The 14,997-nt window shown below is 50.1% G+C and overlaps 1 protein-coding gene across 3 annotated transcripts; it reads right to left on the bottom strand.

The window, feature by feature from the left end:
* Positions 1–161: 161 nt before the first annotated feature.
* NRSN2 (neurensin 2) lies at positions 162–7,806 on the bottom strand. 3 transcript variants are annotated; one of them, XM_011960385.1, is made up of 4 exons: positions 7,779–7,800; positions 5,575–5,689; positions 5,105–5,321; positions 162–1,827 (listed from the first exon to the last, which is right to left on the bottom strand). In XM_011960385.1, the coding sequence occupies exons 3-4, from the start codon at positions 5,291–5,293 to the stop codon at positions 1,402–1,404; spliced, it is 615 nt and encodes a 204-aa protein (XP_011815775.1). In that variant the 5' UTR covers positions 5,294–5,321; positions 5,575–5,689; positions 7,779–7,800; the 3' UTR covers positions 162–1,401. The 3 variants fall into 3 exon arrangements, 2 of the variants coding, with proteins under 2 accessions (XP_011815775.1, XP_011815769.1); XM_011960379.1 differs by having other exon boundaries at positions 5,105–5,298; positions 7,779–7,796; XR_001003831.1 differs by lacking the exon at positions 5,105–5,321 and having other exon boundaries at positions 7,779–7,806.
* Between the last annotated feature and the right edge of the window lie 7,191 nt (positions 7,807–14,997).

Here is a 14,997-nt window from a genome sequence, read left to right as displayed (position 1 = left end):
AAAAAAAAAAAAAAAAAAAATGAAGACCAGTTCTTTTCTCAACAGGTTATTCTGAGGAGCAAATGAGAAATAATGGGTCGTGCCCAGCACACAGTAGGTGCTCTTAAGAGTCTGTCTTTCTCTTCCCCACACCCCAGTGGCCAGGGAGAAAGGAAACAAAGTCAGTATCTATCCCAACTGTTTATTGAAAGGGAAGGTGGGATGGAAGGGGTGCAGGATGAGGAGGGTGCGTGAGGCACAAGGACAGTAGGGTGTGCCCTGGTGGGGGCGGCCTGAGGATCCCCCAGGAGGCCTTCAGGCTGGTGGAGACTGAAGGTAAGTTAGGGAGGGGAGTGGGCGAGAGCCTTGAGTACTGCTCTCCAGCCGTATCGGAGCTCCCTCTAGTGGTACAGAAGAGAGATGACGCCTCCGGCTGGCGAGGGAGGGGCTGGTACCTCTGAGAGGGCACATTTGTTATCAGGGTCACGGCCAAGGCTGGTGGGCTTGGTTTCTAGATAGGTGGACTTTGAGGGGCAAAGACAACCCACTATTCCTGCCCCCTACCCCCGGCTCTTAGAGACCATTTAAATCCATATCCAAAGAATATCCAGAGCCACCTGGGACCATCAGGCCTCTGGCTAGTCTTTCTGGGCCAAACCTGTCCTCCACCCTGAGGACACTCAGGGAACCAGGAAGGTGTGGGGCTGGCTCTGCCCCACCTGTAGCACAAGAGCTGGCCCAGGAGGAGGCTGAAGATGTGTTTCTAGTTCCTGCATGCTGCTTTGTTGTGTGACCTTGGACACTGTCACCTCCAGCCTCCTTCACCCACCTCACCTATCAACTGGGGCTAGTAATTGCCTGTGGTGGGTGGGCTGGGGGGCTCTGATGCCAAAATGCAGGTAGAAGACACACTGTGAGAGGCATACATCTTCATACATCCTGCAGGGAAAGTCCAAGTGAGCACCTGGGACCCATTCGAGCTGAATGACCCCCACCCCTTCATCTGTGTCTATGGAGGGCAGTGCGTGTCCTCAGCCTGGCAAGAAGAGGAATCTGATCCAAAGCTCTCATGGCAGAGAGGCAGGAGCTGATGGTTTGAAAGGGCAAGGGGCTTGCCCAAGGTCATGCAGAGGAAGGAGTGGGGACGAGTTGGAGATGTTTTCTGCCCCTAAGGGCCTTGGGAAGAGGGTGTGGGTAGGAAGTCTTGGGAAGACTTGAGGAAGGTTGGCATCTTGGAAGAGCTGGGGCCCCAACCTTGGGGAGGGAGCACTGGGATTTGAGCGCCAGACTTGACCTGGATTTGGGCTCTAAAAGGACCCTGCTAAAAGGGGGAAGTCGGGGAAACACTGAGAGGGGGTTGTGGTGAGAAGGGGGAAGGATTCAGGACCCACATCTGGCTCCTCCTTAGACCATGTGGGCAGCTCAGGAGTCCCTCTTGGGCTGGATAGTCTGCACAGAAGATTGCCCAAAGGGGCTGGCGGGTGGCGAGAACCATGGCTGGCCACTGGCATTGCGGAAGATGGGGGACAGCTGCTGCTCTGGCTCATCCCCGAAGACCTCCACGTGGCTGTCGGCTTCGGGATCCAAGGGCTCTGCCTTGGTGTCCTGACTCAGCCAGCCTGTCATGGCCCAGAAGAGGCAGATGGCGAGCAGAACCCCAGCCGCCACACAGAGCGCTGTGCCTGCCAGGCGACAGGTGCCCAGGGCCTGGTTGTAGTCGGCTGCCTGCTGATCCAACACCAGGAACTCACCCTCACCGATGCCCTCCAGCTTGGGGGGCACTGCATAGCCGGTGGTCAGAGCCGCCACGCCCAGCAGCAGAAGCAGGGTCCCCGAGGACAGGCTGATCTGGGGAGAAGCAGACAGACCAGGAAGCAGTCAGGGTCAGCCAGGGGCCTCTGACCGAGGGATCTCCTTGGATCCTCACTAGACTTAAGGGTAACCACTCTATCCGTCCTTAGGAGATTGGAATCACAGAGCACACTGCTGGGGTCTAACTGAGAGGAGGCATAAACTGTCATGTTCTATTTGGAATCCTGAGGCCTCTTAATTTCCTGCCCAGCTCCCACCTAGCAGTGGATTTCTCCGGCCAACCCTGCATTTCCCTCCATCCCAATTCATCTCCTTGTCTTTTCTACCTTCCCTGTCTCTACTGGGTTAACTCCTATGCACCATTAGATCTCATCTCAAACCTCACCTCCTCAGGGAGGAGATCCCTGGACTGAGTTGGGTCCCTTGCTTTACTCTGGGCAAACTCTGTGCCTATTCATTCTTCAATACACTTACCATTGAACACACTTGGACATGTATTTTGGTTGCCATGTAAGTGATGTCTGCCTCTCCCGCAGTACTGAGAGCCCCATGAGAGCAGAGACTGTGCCTGTTTTGGCTCACTAGGAGTCTTCTGTGCCTAGCGCGTGCTGGTACAGAGCAAAGGCTGAATAAATGTTTGCTGAATGACTAAATAAACCACAGCTAAAAGAGTTCCTCAAGGACAGGGACCTCGTGTCTTAAATTCTGTGTTCCCAAGAGCCTAGCACAGTGCCTGGCAATAAGAAGATGCTTAAAAATTTTAAATACACACTAACCTTTCCTTGGAAGTCTTCCTTGATCATTTCTTCTCCTGGTATTCTCTACAGACCTGACCTGAAGTTACGTAAGTTGGTCTCTCTGCATAGGTTGGCACCTTACCTCCTCACTAGAGTGAAGTCCTCTGAAAGCAGAAGGAGGGCCCCTCTGCCTCAGTCTCCTGAGAGTATTTAGCAAAGAGCTATGCCCATAGCAGGGACTCAGCACATTGCCATGTCTGCATCTTGACCCATTGGTGCACCCTGGCCGACTAGTCTCCTTGGCTGTTACAGATATCAATTCTTCACATTTTTTTGCTGCCCTGGCAAGGTACTCCAGTCTACCACTGGGAAACCGCAGTAAGATTTAAGTGAGATGAATCTCACTTCCTACCAGTCAGCATAGTCCATCTCTTAACCATAGTAATTAGTTCAAGGCTGGCAAGTGACCCAATGAGAGCCAATGCAATGCTTGTCGGGACTTCTGGAAATGAAAAGCATTGCTTCTTATAAATGGTGTTTTAAATTTCTGGCTATCCTGAATCTTTTACCTCTCCATATAAACTATAGAGTCAGTTTGTTGATGTTCACAAAATAACTTGCTGGGGTTTTGATTGGCATTGCATTGAATCAAAGATCAGGTTGGGAGGAACTAACATCTTGACAATATTGACTATTCCAATCCACGGACATGAACTATTTCTCCATTTATTTAGTTATTTGATATCTTTTGAGTTTTGTAGTTCTTTTCATATTGCAGATATTTTGTTAGATTTACACCTCAGTATTTCTCTTTTTTGGTGCTAAGGTAAATGGTAATATGTTTTTAATATCTTGCTATTTTGCTTTCTCTCTTCCTTTTTTCTCTCTCTCTCTTTTTTTTTTTTTTTTTTTCCTTAACAGAGTCTCACTCTGTTGCCCAGGCTGGAGTGCAGTGGCACAATCATGGCTTACTGCAGCCTCTACCTCCTGGGCGCAAGCGATCCTCCTGGCTCAGCCTCTTGAGTAGTTGGCATCACAGGCCCGCGCCACTACATCTAGCTAATTTTTTATTTTTAGTAGAGATGAAGTCTCACTATGTTGCCCAGGCTGTTCTTGAATTCCTGGGCTAAAGCAATCCTCCTGCCTCAGCCTCTCAAAGTGCTGGGATTATAGGTGTGAGCTAGTACCCCTGGCCATTTTTCTTTTTATTTTTTGAGACAGAATTTCACTCTTGTTGCACAGGCTGAAGTGCAATGACATAATCTCTGCTCACTGCAACCGCTGTCTCCCGGGTTCTAGTGATTCTCCTGCCTCAGCCTTCAGAGTAGCTGGGATTACAGGCGCCCATCACCACATCCAGCTAATTTTTGTATTTCTAGTAGAGATGAGGTTTCACCATGTTGGCTAGGCTGGTCTCAAACTCCTGACCTCAGGTGATCCACCCACCTTGGCCTCCCAAAGTGATGGGATTATAGGCTATTTTCTTTTCTGAAGGAAATACCACAGGACATGCTGACTTCCCTTAGATGGTGTGGAGTGAAGATCTGAGGGTCCACACAGTAGTGGCCATTTGGGGAACATGGGAGAGTCTGAAGCTAACAGGCTACCAGGGTGGGGGCACCATGAGGAGGCTGAAGACCAAGAAAACTTGCAAAGTCCGTGGTGTGAAGGTTGGATCAAACTTTGCCTGAAAGTATGCAACCTTGGGTCTCTTCTAAAAAATGAGCAACATTTTCCCGTCTTTTTTTTTTTTTGAGACAAAGTCTTGCTCTGTCACCCAGTTGGAGCGCAATGGTGTGATCTTGGCTCACTGCAACCTCTGCCTCCTGGGTTCAAGTGATTCTCCTGCCTCAGCTTCCAAAGTAACTGGGATTACAGGCGCCTGCCACCACGCCCAGCTCATTTTTTTTTTTTTTTTTTTTTTTAGAGGGAGTTTTGCTGTTTCGCCCAGGCTGGGGGGCAGGAGTAGCATGATCTCGGCTCACTGCAACCATCACCTCCCGGGTTCAAGCGATTCTCCTGCCTCAGCCTCCTGAGTAGCTGGGATTACAGGCACCCGCCACCACGCCTGGCTAATTTTTGTATTTTTAGTAGAGAGGGGGTTTCACCACGTTGGCCAGGCTGGTCTCGAACTCATGACCTTGAGATCTGCCAGCCTCAGCCTCCCAAAGTGCTGGGATTACAGGCGTGAGCTACTGCACCCAGCCCATTTTTGTATTTTTAGTAGAGACAGGGTTTTGCTATGTTGACAGGGCTGCTGTTGAACTCTAGACCTCAGGTGATCTGCCTACCTCAGCCTCCCAAAGTACTGAGATTACAGGCATGAGCCACTGCACCTGTAATTATTTACATACAATAAATATGTAAATAATTATGTAAATAATTTGCATGTAAATACAAATACAATGAAGGCTCCCTTCATTATTTAAACCCATTTGAATTGGATTTTCTGTTGCTTGAATGTGCAAGACTCCTAACTACTAGGCTATCTCTTCTTTTTTCCTCTGGGCCTCAAATTCAGACTCCTTTCCTCCATCAAGGCAGAGGAATCACAGGAGTTGCTCATCTGGCCTTACCTTCCAACACAGTGAGGGCCAGGGCCGGCGGGAGCACAGGACCGGAGGTCTCTCAGGGTCATCGCTGAGAGCAGTGCCTGCACAGTCCTCATAGAAGAGGTGCAGGTAGGAGCGGACCCCATACCACTTGCCATCCTCCACATTGGGGCCGCGGCTGCAGCTGCAGGAACGATTGCAGCTCGGCATCATGGATCCTTGTGGAGCAGGTAAGGCGCAGCTGACGGAGGGAGGGATTAGTGGGAGCTGCTCATGGTGACCTTCATAAGCCCCCCCAAATCTTTATGCCCCACCCGCTTCTCCTCCCACTTGAGACACCCTACACTCATAGCACAGTCTGGCCTTTTGGAATCCCAGCCTGTCCTTCCCGAAGCACAACGCGAATGAGCCAATGCACTGAAGGGCTTAGCCCAGTGCCTGGCAACTGGAGGTGTCAATAAATGTGCATGTTTACCCTGGAGGCCACCCAGTACCTGGGACTGTGGGCTCTGGAGCCTAACCGCTTGGACTGGAGTCCTGGACACACTGCTTCCTGGATGTGTGACCTTAGACAAGTACTTCCACCTTTCTGAGTCTCAGTTTCCTCATCTGTAAAACAGACCTAATAATCATACTTGTTTCATACAGTTATTGTGTCTGATGCTGAGAAATGGTAGCTGTTGTGATTAGTACTGTACTTTTTTTCTTATTACTTCCATCTTGAACTTTTTAGGCTCCAGGTCTGGAGAGAGAGCACCTCATCCTCCACTCTCCTTCAGACCGCCTCCTGGGGGGTAATTGTCATGGCTGACACTTGGGCTGGAGTTCCCAAGCTGCAAGGCTATAAAATGTCCTCCTCAGGACTGCCCCCGAAAGCCTCCAGATTCCAGTGAATTTTGACTCCATAGGAATTGAAAGTCAGGGGCCCTCAGGATTAGAGGTTCTTAGCCTTAAGGGCTGTTAGATTTCCAGAGAAATCTATCAAATAACCCCCCCTCCTTTTTTTCACAAAAGTGGACACAGATCTTGGGAATGGAAGTACTTGTGTATCCATATATAGGTTTGGCCCAAACCAAAGCCAGGAGGTGCTGGGGGAGGACTGGTTCTACCCCAGTCTCCATGATGGCCCTCAGCCTTAATTAGCAGCATCCTACAAAATGAAACAATGTGCTTGTTCCAAAGGGTAAGATAAAGGTCCTGACAGTTCCTCTCACTTCCAATCAGATGTGGTCCTCAAATCCCTGCATAGAGAAACTCACTGAAACAGCTCAGAGAAACACACAGACACATGCTCACAAAGCACACAGAGACATAACCAGATAGGTACGACATACACACACACACACACACACACACACATACACATACACGGCATACAAGATTGCTGTCAAGAAAACCTGTCCATAAATAGTGGCTTTACACCCTCCTCACTTACAATTCAGGGAAAAGAAGAGCGGGGAAGAAAAGGAGGAAAAACAACAACAACAACAACAGCCCTGACAGAGAAAGGGAAAAGGCAGACACTAAAAGCGACAGACCCTCGGAGGAGGGCGAGAGGTCTGGAGAGGAGGGCTCACCAGAGGAGGTGGGCGGGGCGGGCTGTGAGGAGGGGTGTGGCCAGCGCTGTACCCGCCCTGAGGCGCTGGAGAGGTCCGGGTGGGGAGAATAAATGGAGCCTGGGGGACGGTAGGAGCCTCAGTGCGGAGACCATTATTAAAGACCGCAGGTGAGGAGGTGTGGAGGGGGCTTCGGGACTGTTGGCCTGGGTCGACTCCTCCCCTCCAATTCACCGCTTCCCCTACTCCAAATAGATGTAATCACTCAGTCCTGCTGGTACTGGAGAAGGAAGGTGACCTTGACGGTGCCTCCCCCTCGGCCTGGCCCCTCCCCCTCGCGTTTTAGGGTTGCAGGGAGTAGGTCTAGCTGGCGGGGGGCGGGGCGCAGGTAACCAGGACGAGGGTTGCCATGGGAACCGCTAGGGAGGTGTCCCTAGCCGGGAGCCAGGAGGAGCTTGGTGGGAAGGGAGCGGGAAGAGGAGGGGGCTGCGTTGTCCGACATGGGGAGACGGCGGCGGAGGGAGGAGGCGAGGCAGAGGGGTGGGAGGCATAGGCAAAGGTGACAGGAGCCAGGGGCCGAAGATGGATGGAATCTGTTGCCTCTGCAAGGCCTCATTTCATTCAGTTCTCCTTCCCAGACCCTCAGACTCGCCCACTACAGCGTCCAGCGCTGCCCAGGCGGGGGAGAAGGGCGTCCTCCCGAAGGGGGAGGAGTGGGGGGTGTTGGTCGGGGAAATCAGGCCATTTCCCCCCTCCCCTTCTCCACTTGCACCTGCACCACTCTTTCTGACAGGACCATCGATCCCCTAGTCCACACTAACTGCGTCCTTTTCCCTAGAGAGAAACTGAGGCAGAGACGGGTAGGAATGGGTTTTTGGTTTGAAGTGTTGGTGGGGGTGGGGGGTGTCCTTTGAAGTCTCTGCCCAGCCTATCAACCCTGAGGTGTCGAGGGGCGATGGAGCTGTTGCTATCTCTGCCCCCTACTACGTCCCTGGGACCCCCACCTCCCAAACCCGAGGCTCAGGCGCAGCGGTCCTGTCCCAGGCGGGACACAGCCTGGGCTGAGGATGCAGGCAGAGCGCGGGGATTCTCCAGGGGATGGGGCTGGGGTCTGGCCGCGCGTAGAGCGGGGCTAAGCTCACCTCTCTGCCTGCAGTCTCCGCCGAGCAAGCGGGAGCCGGAGCGGGAGCCTAGCAAAAGCGGGTTCGGTTCGCGCCTGCGCCGCAGTTCGGGGCGGGGGTGACATGGGGGCGGGGGAGAGGGGCGCCGGCCGGTCTCAGGGACTGGTTCTGCAGATAGCGGCCCGCTGCAGCTCCCCCAGCTCCTGTCCCCTTCCAGAGTTCCCTTCTCGCTCCGACACCCCAGGTCCCTCACAGAGACCCCTCGGACTCCCTGGGTCCCAACCCCTCATGCAGTCCCTCAAACTCCTTACCGAAGCTCCCATCACTCCCGCAGTTCCCCACGCCTCTCATGGAAGACCCATCCCCTCACTGAGCCTTCATCTCTTCGCTGTACCGTCAGTCCCTTCTCTAGGTCTCCATCCCCCCTTATGGAGCCCCCACCCCAGTATATAAACCGGCATCTCCTCGCTGAGCCCCCGCCCTCTTCACAGGTTCCCATCTCTCTCTGGGCTCCTACCGGGAAGTCCCCTCCCACTTGCCTTGGGAGCCCCTAATCTCTCTGAAGTCCTCACTTCTCACTCAGTCCCCATCCTCTTTTCTTCCTCTTTTCCTGTTTGAGTCCCTACCCCTCCCTGGTACAGGATCAGCCCTTGTACCTTGAGAAGGGAGTTTGGGTGGAGGACTAGGGGCTAGCCCCAGTTTTGCCCTGGGCAATGTGTGCCCACTGCCCATCTCCCTGGAGAGCCAGCCTGTGCCAGTCAGTTGCATCTACTTCACGCCCTGTCATGAGCTGTCAGCCGTGGTTTTGTCCCACATTTGCTGTGTGATCTTGGCAAAGTCATTGTGCCCCTCCAACCATCATCAGGCACCCTTGCACAAACATGCCTTTGTGTCTTGAGCATCCATTCTGTTTCTCCTTGTGCTAGGGGCTAGGGACACACAGATGAATGAGTTCTGCAAGATAGGGCCACATCTTCCTTTTTAGATTTTCTTTTTCTTTAAAAAAATATTTTTTTAATCTGTTGCCCAGGCTGGAGTGCAGTGGCATGATCACAGCTCACTGCAGCCTTGATATCCCAAGGCTCAGGTGATCCTCCCACCTCAGTCACCTGAGGAGTTGGGACTACAGGCTTGCACCATCACGCCCAGCTAATTTTTTGTATTTTTAGTAGAGACAAGGTTTCACCATGATGCCCAAGCTGGTCTTGAACTCCTAAGCTCAAGCGATCCACCTGCCTCAGCCTCCCGAAGTGCTGGGATTATAAGCATGAGACACCGCGTCTGGTCAAGGCCACATATTTCTTGTTCATATTGTATCTGTGAGCCTCCCATAGTGCTTGGCACTGAGTAGGCAGCCCAGTAAATATTTACTGAATACAGTCTAATAATAGTAGCAAACATATTATGCTCATTATGTGCAAAGTGTTTAAGTGCTTTGTATGTTCTATTTAATACTTATTCATTTAAGTGTGTGTGTGTGTGTGTGTGTGTGTGTGTGTGTGTGTGTGTGTGTGGTGGGAGGAACTCTTGCAGCTCAAAACTAAAGGCCCCAAATGGTGACAGGAGATGGCATTGGAGAGGCAGGCAGAAGTGAGACCTCGTGGGGCCTCATAAGCCAAGGTAAGGAGTTTGAGCTTCAACCCAAGGGTAGTGGGGAGCCATGGAAGGATTATAAAGAGGGGTGGGATGTGATCTGACTTTCATTCTGAAAAGACATCTGGCTGCTGTCAGGAGAACAGTATGTTGAGCACAAGAGTGATAGCAAGAGATCAGTGAAGAGATCAGAGATGACAGCATCTTGGCCTGGTGCAGAGAAATGAAGAGATTCAAGAGATGTTAGACTGTAAAATGAAATACAGGAATAGCAACAGATTGGAGACAACCTGTGGTGGTTTTAAAATACAGCTACAAATTCTTTAGCATTCCTCTATAGAGAGGTGGGATCCTGGTACCCTCTCTGAATCTTGCGTGAGCTGATGACTGCTTCAACCAATGGAGTATGGTGGAAGTAACGCTCTGACTTCCAAGGCCAGGACATAAAAGTACACGCAACTTCTGCTAGAACTCTAGCTTTTGGAGCCCTGAGGCACCATGCCTACCTAGGGCTCCATGTCTACCTAGAGGCTGCCATGCTGTGAGGATGCCAAGACCATCATGAGAGGCCACATGAAGGCACCACAGTCCCAGCTAAACTTAGCATTGAGTCATCCCAGTTCAAGCATAAGAGAAGTGAGTGAAGAAGAACCAGAAGAGGCAGGGCATGGTGGCTCACACCTGTAATCCCAGCATTTTGGGAGGCCAAGGCGGATGGATCACCTGAGTTCAGGAGTTCGAGACCAGCCTGGCCAACATGGTGAAACCCCATCTTTACCAAAAATACAAAAATAGCCAGGCATGGTGGCATGCATCTGTCATCCCAGCTACTAGGGAGGGTGAGGCAAGAGAATCGCTTGAACCCAGGAGGCAGACATTGCAGTGAGCTGACATTGTGCCATTGCACTCCAGCCTGGGCAACAAGAGCAAAACTCCATCTAAAAAAAGAAGAAGAAGAAGAAGAACCAGATGATTCCAGTGGTCAGTCATTGAATCAGCTTCAGCCTTCAAATCTTCCTAGCTGAAGCCTCAAACATTGCAGAGTAGAAACAAGCTGGCCCCATTGTGCCCTGCCTGAATTCCTGACACACAGAACCCACAAGGATAATCAAGTGGTTGTTGTGTTATACCACTAGGTTTGGGGGTTTTGTTCTGTGCTAACGGATAACTGGAACACAACTCAATGGAAGACAAGTTATATGCATTATATGTCTGTGGAATGCTATGCAGTCATTAAAAAGAAGAAATTAGTGCTGTAGTTATTTATATTAATCAAACTTCAAGAGAAGAAAAATGCAGTGTTCTGAAAAGTCTTGATAGTATGCCTCCATTTGAAATTCTCAAAAAGATGGCACATATAGAGAACTTCTGGGAAAATAGACAAGAAAGAGGTAACAGTAGATGCCTTGGGGGAGGGTAACTGATGGCAAGGGTGGGAATGAAGTTCGCTTTTTTTTTTTTTTTTTTGAGATGGAGTCTTGCTCTGTCACCAGGCTGGAGTGCAGTGGTGCAATCTCAGCTCACTACTAGCTCTGCCTCCCAGGTTCAAGCAATTCTCCTGCCTCAGCCTCCCAAGTAGCTGGGACTACAGGCACATACCACCACACCCAGCAAGTTTTTTTGTATTTTTAGTACAGACAGGGTTTCACCATGTTGGCCAAGATGGTCTCTATCTTCTGACCTCATGATCCACCTGCCTCGGTCTCCCAAAGTGCTGGGATTACAGGCACGAGCCACCGCGCCTGGCCGAAATTCACTTTTTACTATACACCTCTATGTTAGTTATCTTTTGATTTTGTAAAAATTTAGGGGAGAAATAATGAAGGATTGGAGTGGGCAGGAGAAATGGAAAGGAGGGTGCAGGTCTGAACAATGTCCATAAAGTTAAGTTGGCAGAACTTCTTGGTTACTAAGAAGTAAGGTAAGTGAGAGGGATTGAGAGAGAGAGAGAGAGAGACAGAGACAGAGGATAGAGGCCCAGTGTTCTGTTTATAGGTCAGGTGGGTGATGCTCCCATTAACAGAGATGTAAAATAGATGAGGGAAAGCCAAGCTGTGGAGAAGTTGATGCCCTTAGCTTTTGGCAGAGCTGAATGGCACTGTACAGGACATACTGGCCGAGAGTCAGGGGCAAGGTCTTGGCCTTAGATACAACATAGGGAATTGTTCTCACTGCAAATGGCAGTTTTAAACTTGAACTGGCTTTAAGCAAAGGGAATATAAAGGCTCACATAATTGAGAAGTCAAGGGACACTGGCTTCAGGCATGGCTGTATCCAGATGCTCAGGATCTTTCTCTTTTATTTCTTGGCTCTTCCCTCATCTGTGTTGGCTTCAGTGTCAGGCAGATTTTCCCTATGTGGTGGCAAAATGGCCACAGACTTTAAATTTAACTGCTGGGAAAAGAATCTCTCCCTCCCTATAGTCCCAGGAAAAGCCCTGATATTGATTCCCCTTACCCCAGTTGGGTAATATGTCATTTACTGAACCCACTGGAGTATCTCTGATTGGCTGGTTACTTGCTCACCCTTTGGGTGGCTGGCAGTGGTTAACCCAGAGAAACCTCTTGGACTGACAGCCTGCTTGAAGAAGTTCCCTAAAGGGAAATTGAAATACTGTTACTGTAAGCAAGGGCAGTGGGGCCAGGCGCGGTGGCTCATGCCTGTAATCCCAGTACTTTGGGAGGCCGAGGCAGGCGGATCACGAGGTCAGGAATTTGAGACCAGCCTTACCAACATGGTGAAACCCTGTCTCTACAAAAAATACAAAAATCAGCCAGGGGTGGTGGCATGCACCTGTAGTCCTAGCTACTCAGGAGGCTGAGGCAGGAGAATCACTTGAACCCGGGAGGCGGAGGTTGCAGTGAGCCAAGATCGTGCCATTGCACTCCAGCCTGGGTGATAGAGTGAGACTCCATCTCAAAAAAAAGAAAGAAAGAAAGAAAGAAAGAGCAGTGGATGTAGAGCTGGCAAGAACAATGACATTGAGATGAAGTGTGCTCAGGTCAGAGCTCCGAGGAAGCCCTCTGCTGCAGGCTGAATGTTTGTATCTCCCTCAAATTCATATGTTGAAGTCCCAAGGTGATGGTATTTGGAAGTGGGCCTTTGGGAGAGGTTACAGCCCTGATAAGAGGAGACTTGAGAGCTTGCTTCTTCTCTTCTCTGTGCCATGTGGGGCTACAATAGGATGGCCGTTATATAGACAAGTCAGGCCCTCGGCTGCCAGCAGAATGGAATTTGCCAGCACCTTGATCTTAGACTCTTCACCCTGCAGACCTGAGGAATAAATGTGTGTTGTCAAGCCACCCACTCCATGCTAACCTGTTATAGTAGCCCAAGCAGATTAAGATGCCTGTTTGACTGTCTATAGCTGCATAACACACCACTCCAAAGACAATTATTTTATCATCTTTCACAGTTTCTGTGGGTCAGGAATTTGGGAAGGGCTCATCTGGGTGGTTCTGCCTTGGTGTCTCTTTTGTGATTACAGTGGAAGCCAGAGCAGTGGGGAGCTGGAGCAGCTGGGAGCTGGCCAAGCATCTCTCTCTTCATATAGCCTCAAGGCCTCTCCCTGTGGTCTCTCTGCGTGAGCAAGTTGGGCTTCCTCACAGCATGGCAGCTCAGAGTGTTGACACCTCTTACACTCTGTAGCTCAGGACTCCCATGAGTCAGGCCACATTGCCCTTATGACCCAGCCTCACAAGTCACCATAGAATCATTTCTACTGTAGTCTGAGTTGCTAAGTTTGGCTCAGATTCAAGGGGAAGAAACACAGACTCTGCCACTCAGTGGGAGCAGTCTTAAATAATTTACAGACATTGTTGGGCACCATGGCTCAAGTCTGTAATCCTAGCACTTTGGGAGGCCAAGACGGGAGGACTGCTTGAGCCCAGGAGCTCGAGACCAGCTTGGTCAACATAGGGAGACCCTATCTCTTCAAAAAACTTAAAAGTTAAAAAAAATTAGCTGAGCATGGTGGCATGCGTCTGATTGCACCACTACACTCCAGCTCGGGCAACAAAGTGAGACTCTATCTCAAAAAAAAAATTATGGACATGTTTTAAAACTGCCATACTACATTTGAAGAGGTCAAAGGAGGAGAAAGAACCACAGAAGCATCTAGAGAGATGGTGGGTGGTGGTGGCTGGGGGCAAGAATCTGGGATGTGTGTATGTGTGTGTTGGAGTGGGGGTGCATTGTGTCATAGAAACCAAAGAAACACATTTCCAGGAAGGGCCTGTTCAGCCTTGCCAAGTGCATAAGAGACACATAGCAGGACAACAGGACTTAGATTTGGCAACAAGGAGGCCAGTGGGAATCTTGGCCAGAGAATTTAGGGTGTGATAGGGGAGGCAGCCAGATCGCAGTAGGTTGAGAGGTGATGTGGGAGGCAAAAAAGTGAGGAGGCAGGGGCACTTTGTGGAGTGGTTGGGAGAAGGGGGGTGTGTGTATGTGCGCCTGTGTATGTGCCTGTGTGTGTGCCTGTGTGTGTGTGTGAAGTGCAAAGAGCCCCACACCATGGACAGAAGGGGAGGGGGACCCTGATATCAGAGCAGGGATAGATGAAATTCTGGGGCAGTGGGAAGAGATGAAGTCAAATATACAGGGGGATGGGCTGGCCCTGACTAGCAAAGGAGGGACCCCGTATCCTCTGAGAGCCTAGGGAGGAGGGGAGGGGTCCACCAAGAACAGCCACAATGTAGTGTCTGTAAGTTGAACTCTGGAGTCCAGCAGATCTACATTTGAATCTTGGTTCTACCACTTACTGCTTGCATGATTTGAACACTCTGTGCCTCAGTTTCCCTGACTGTAAAATGAAGATAATTTAAGTACTTGCCTCTCAGAGGAGTTGAAAGAGTGAAATGAGATGTGCATATAAGACACTTATCCAAAGTACCTGGAACAAAATTAGAAGTCAGCAAATTATGATTATTGTTACTGTTATTCTTATATTAGTTTATAGGTGAGTAAGGTGGGAAGGTGAGAGACATGACACCTGATAAACTGTCTACTTTTGAGAAAAACAAAATGGATTATCTATTAAGAAATAGGAAAATTTGTCCGGGCATGGTGGCTCACACCTGTGATCCTCGCACTTTGGGAGGCCGAGGCAGGTGGATCACTTGGGGTGAGGAGTTTGAGACCAGCCTGGCCAACATGGTGAAACTCTGTCTCTACTAAAAATACAAAAATTAGCCGGACGTGGTGGTGCATGCCTGTAGTCCCAGCTACTCTTGAGGCTGAGGCAGGAGAATCACTTGAAGCAGAGGTTGCAGTGAGCCAAGATCATGCCACTGCACTCCAGCCTGGGTGACAGAGAGAGACTCTGTGGAAGGAAGGATGAGAGGGAGGGAGGGAGGGAGGAAGGAAGGAAGGAGAAAATTTTAGGTCAGCAAAGGCTTAAAAAGCATGGTAAGGCAGATACAAAAGGCCACACGTGGTATGATTCCATTTATGTGAAATACTCAGAATTAGCAAATCCATAGAGTCAGAAAACAGATAAGTGGTTGCCAGGGTCTGGGGAAAGGGAAGAATGAGGAGTTCTTACTTAATGAGCTTCCTTTTTGGGTGCTGAAATTATTTTGGAGCTAGATAGTGGTGATGACTGAACAACATCGTGAATGTTATAAATGTAATAAATGTCACTAAC

Source organism: Colobus angolensis, unplaced genomic scaffold (assembly GCF_000951035.1).
Source record: "Colobus angolensis palliatus isolate OR3802 unplaced genomic scaffold, Cang.pa_1.0 Scaffold114, whole genome shotgun sequence".
Taxonomy (NCBI): domain Eukaryota; kingdom Metazoa; phylum Chordata; class Mammalia; order Primates; family Cercopithecidae; genus Colobus; species Colobus angolensis.
Note: the sequence above shows the minus strand (reverse complement) of the source record. Positions and strands in the feature narration are given on the sequence as shown.

What these genes read in the sequence shown, in the direction of transcription:
- NRSN2 (XM_011960385.1), bottom strand. Translation starts at nt 5,293, where the DNA reads ATGATGCCGAGCTGCAATCGTTCCTGCAGCTGCAGCCGCGGCCCCAAT. An exon ending in GGCCCTCACTGTGTTGGAAG is followed by an intron (nt 1,828 to 5,104) that starts GTAAGGCCAGAT and finishes GCTTCTCCCCAG; the next exon opens with ATCAGCCTGTCCTCGGGGAC.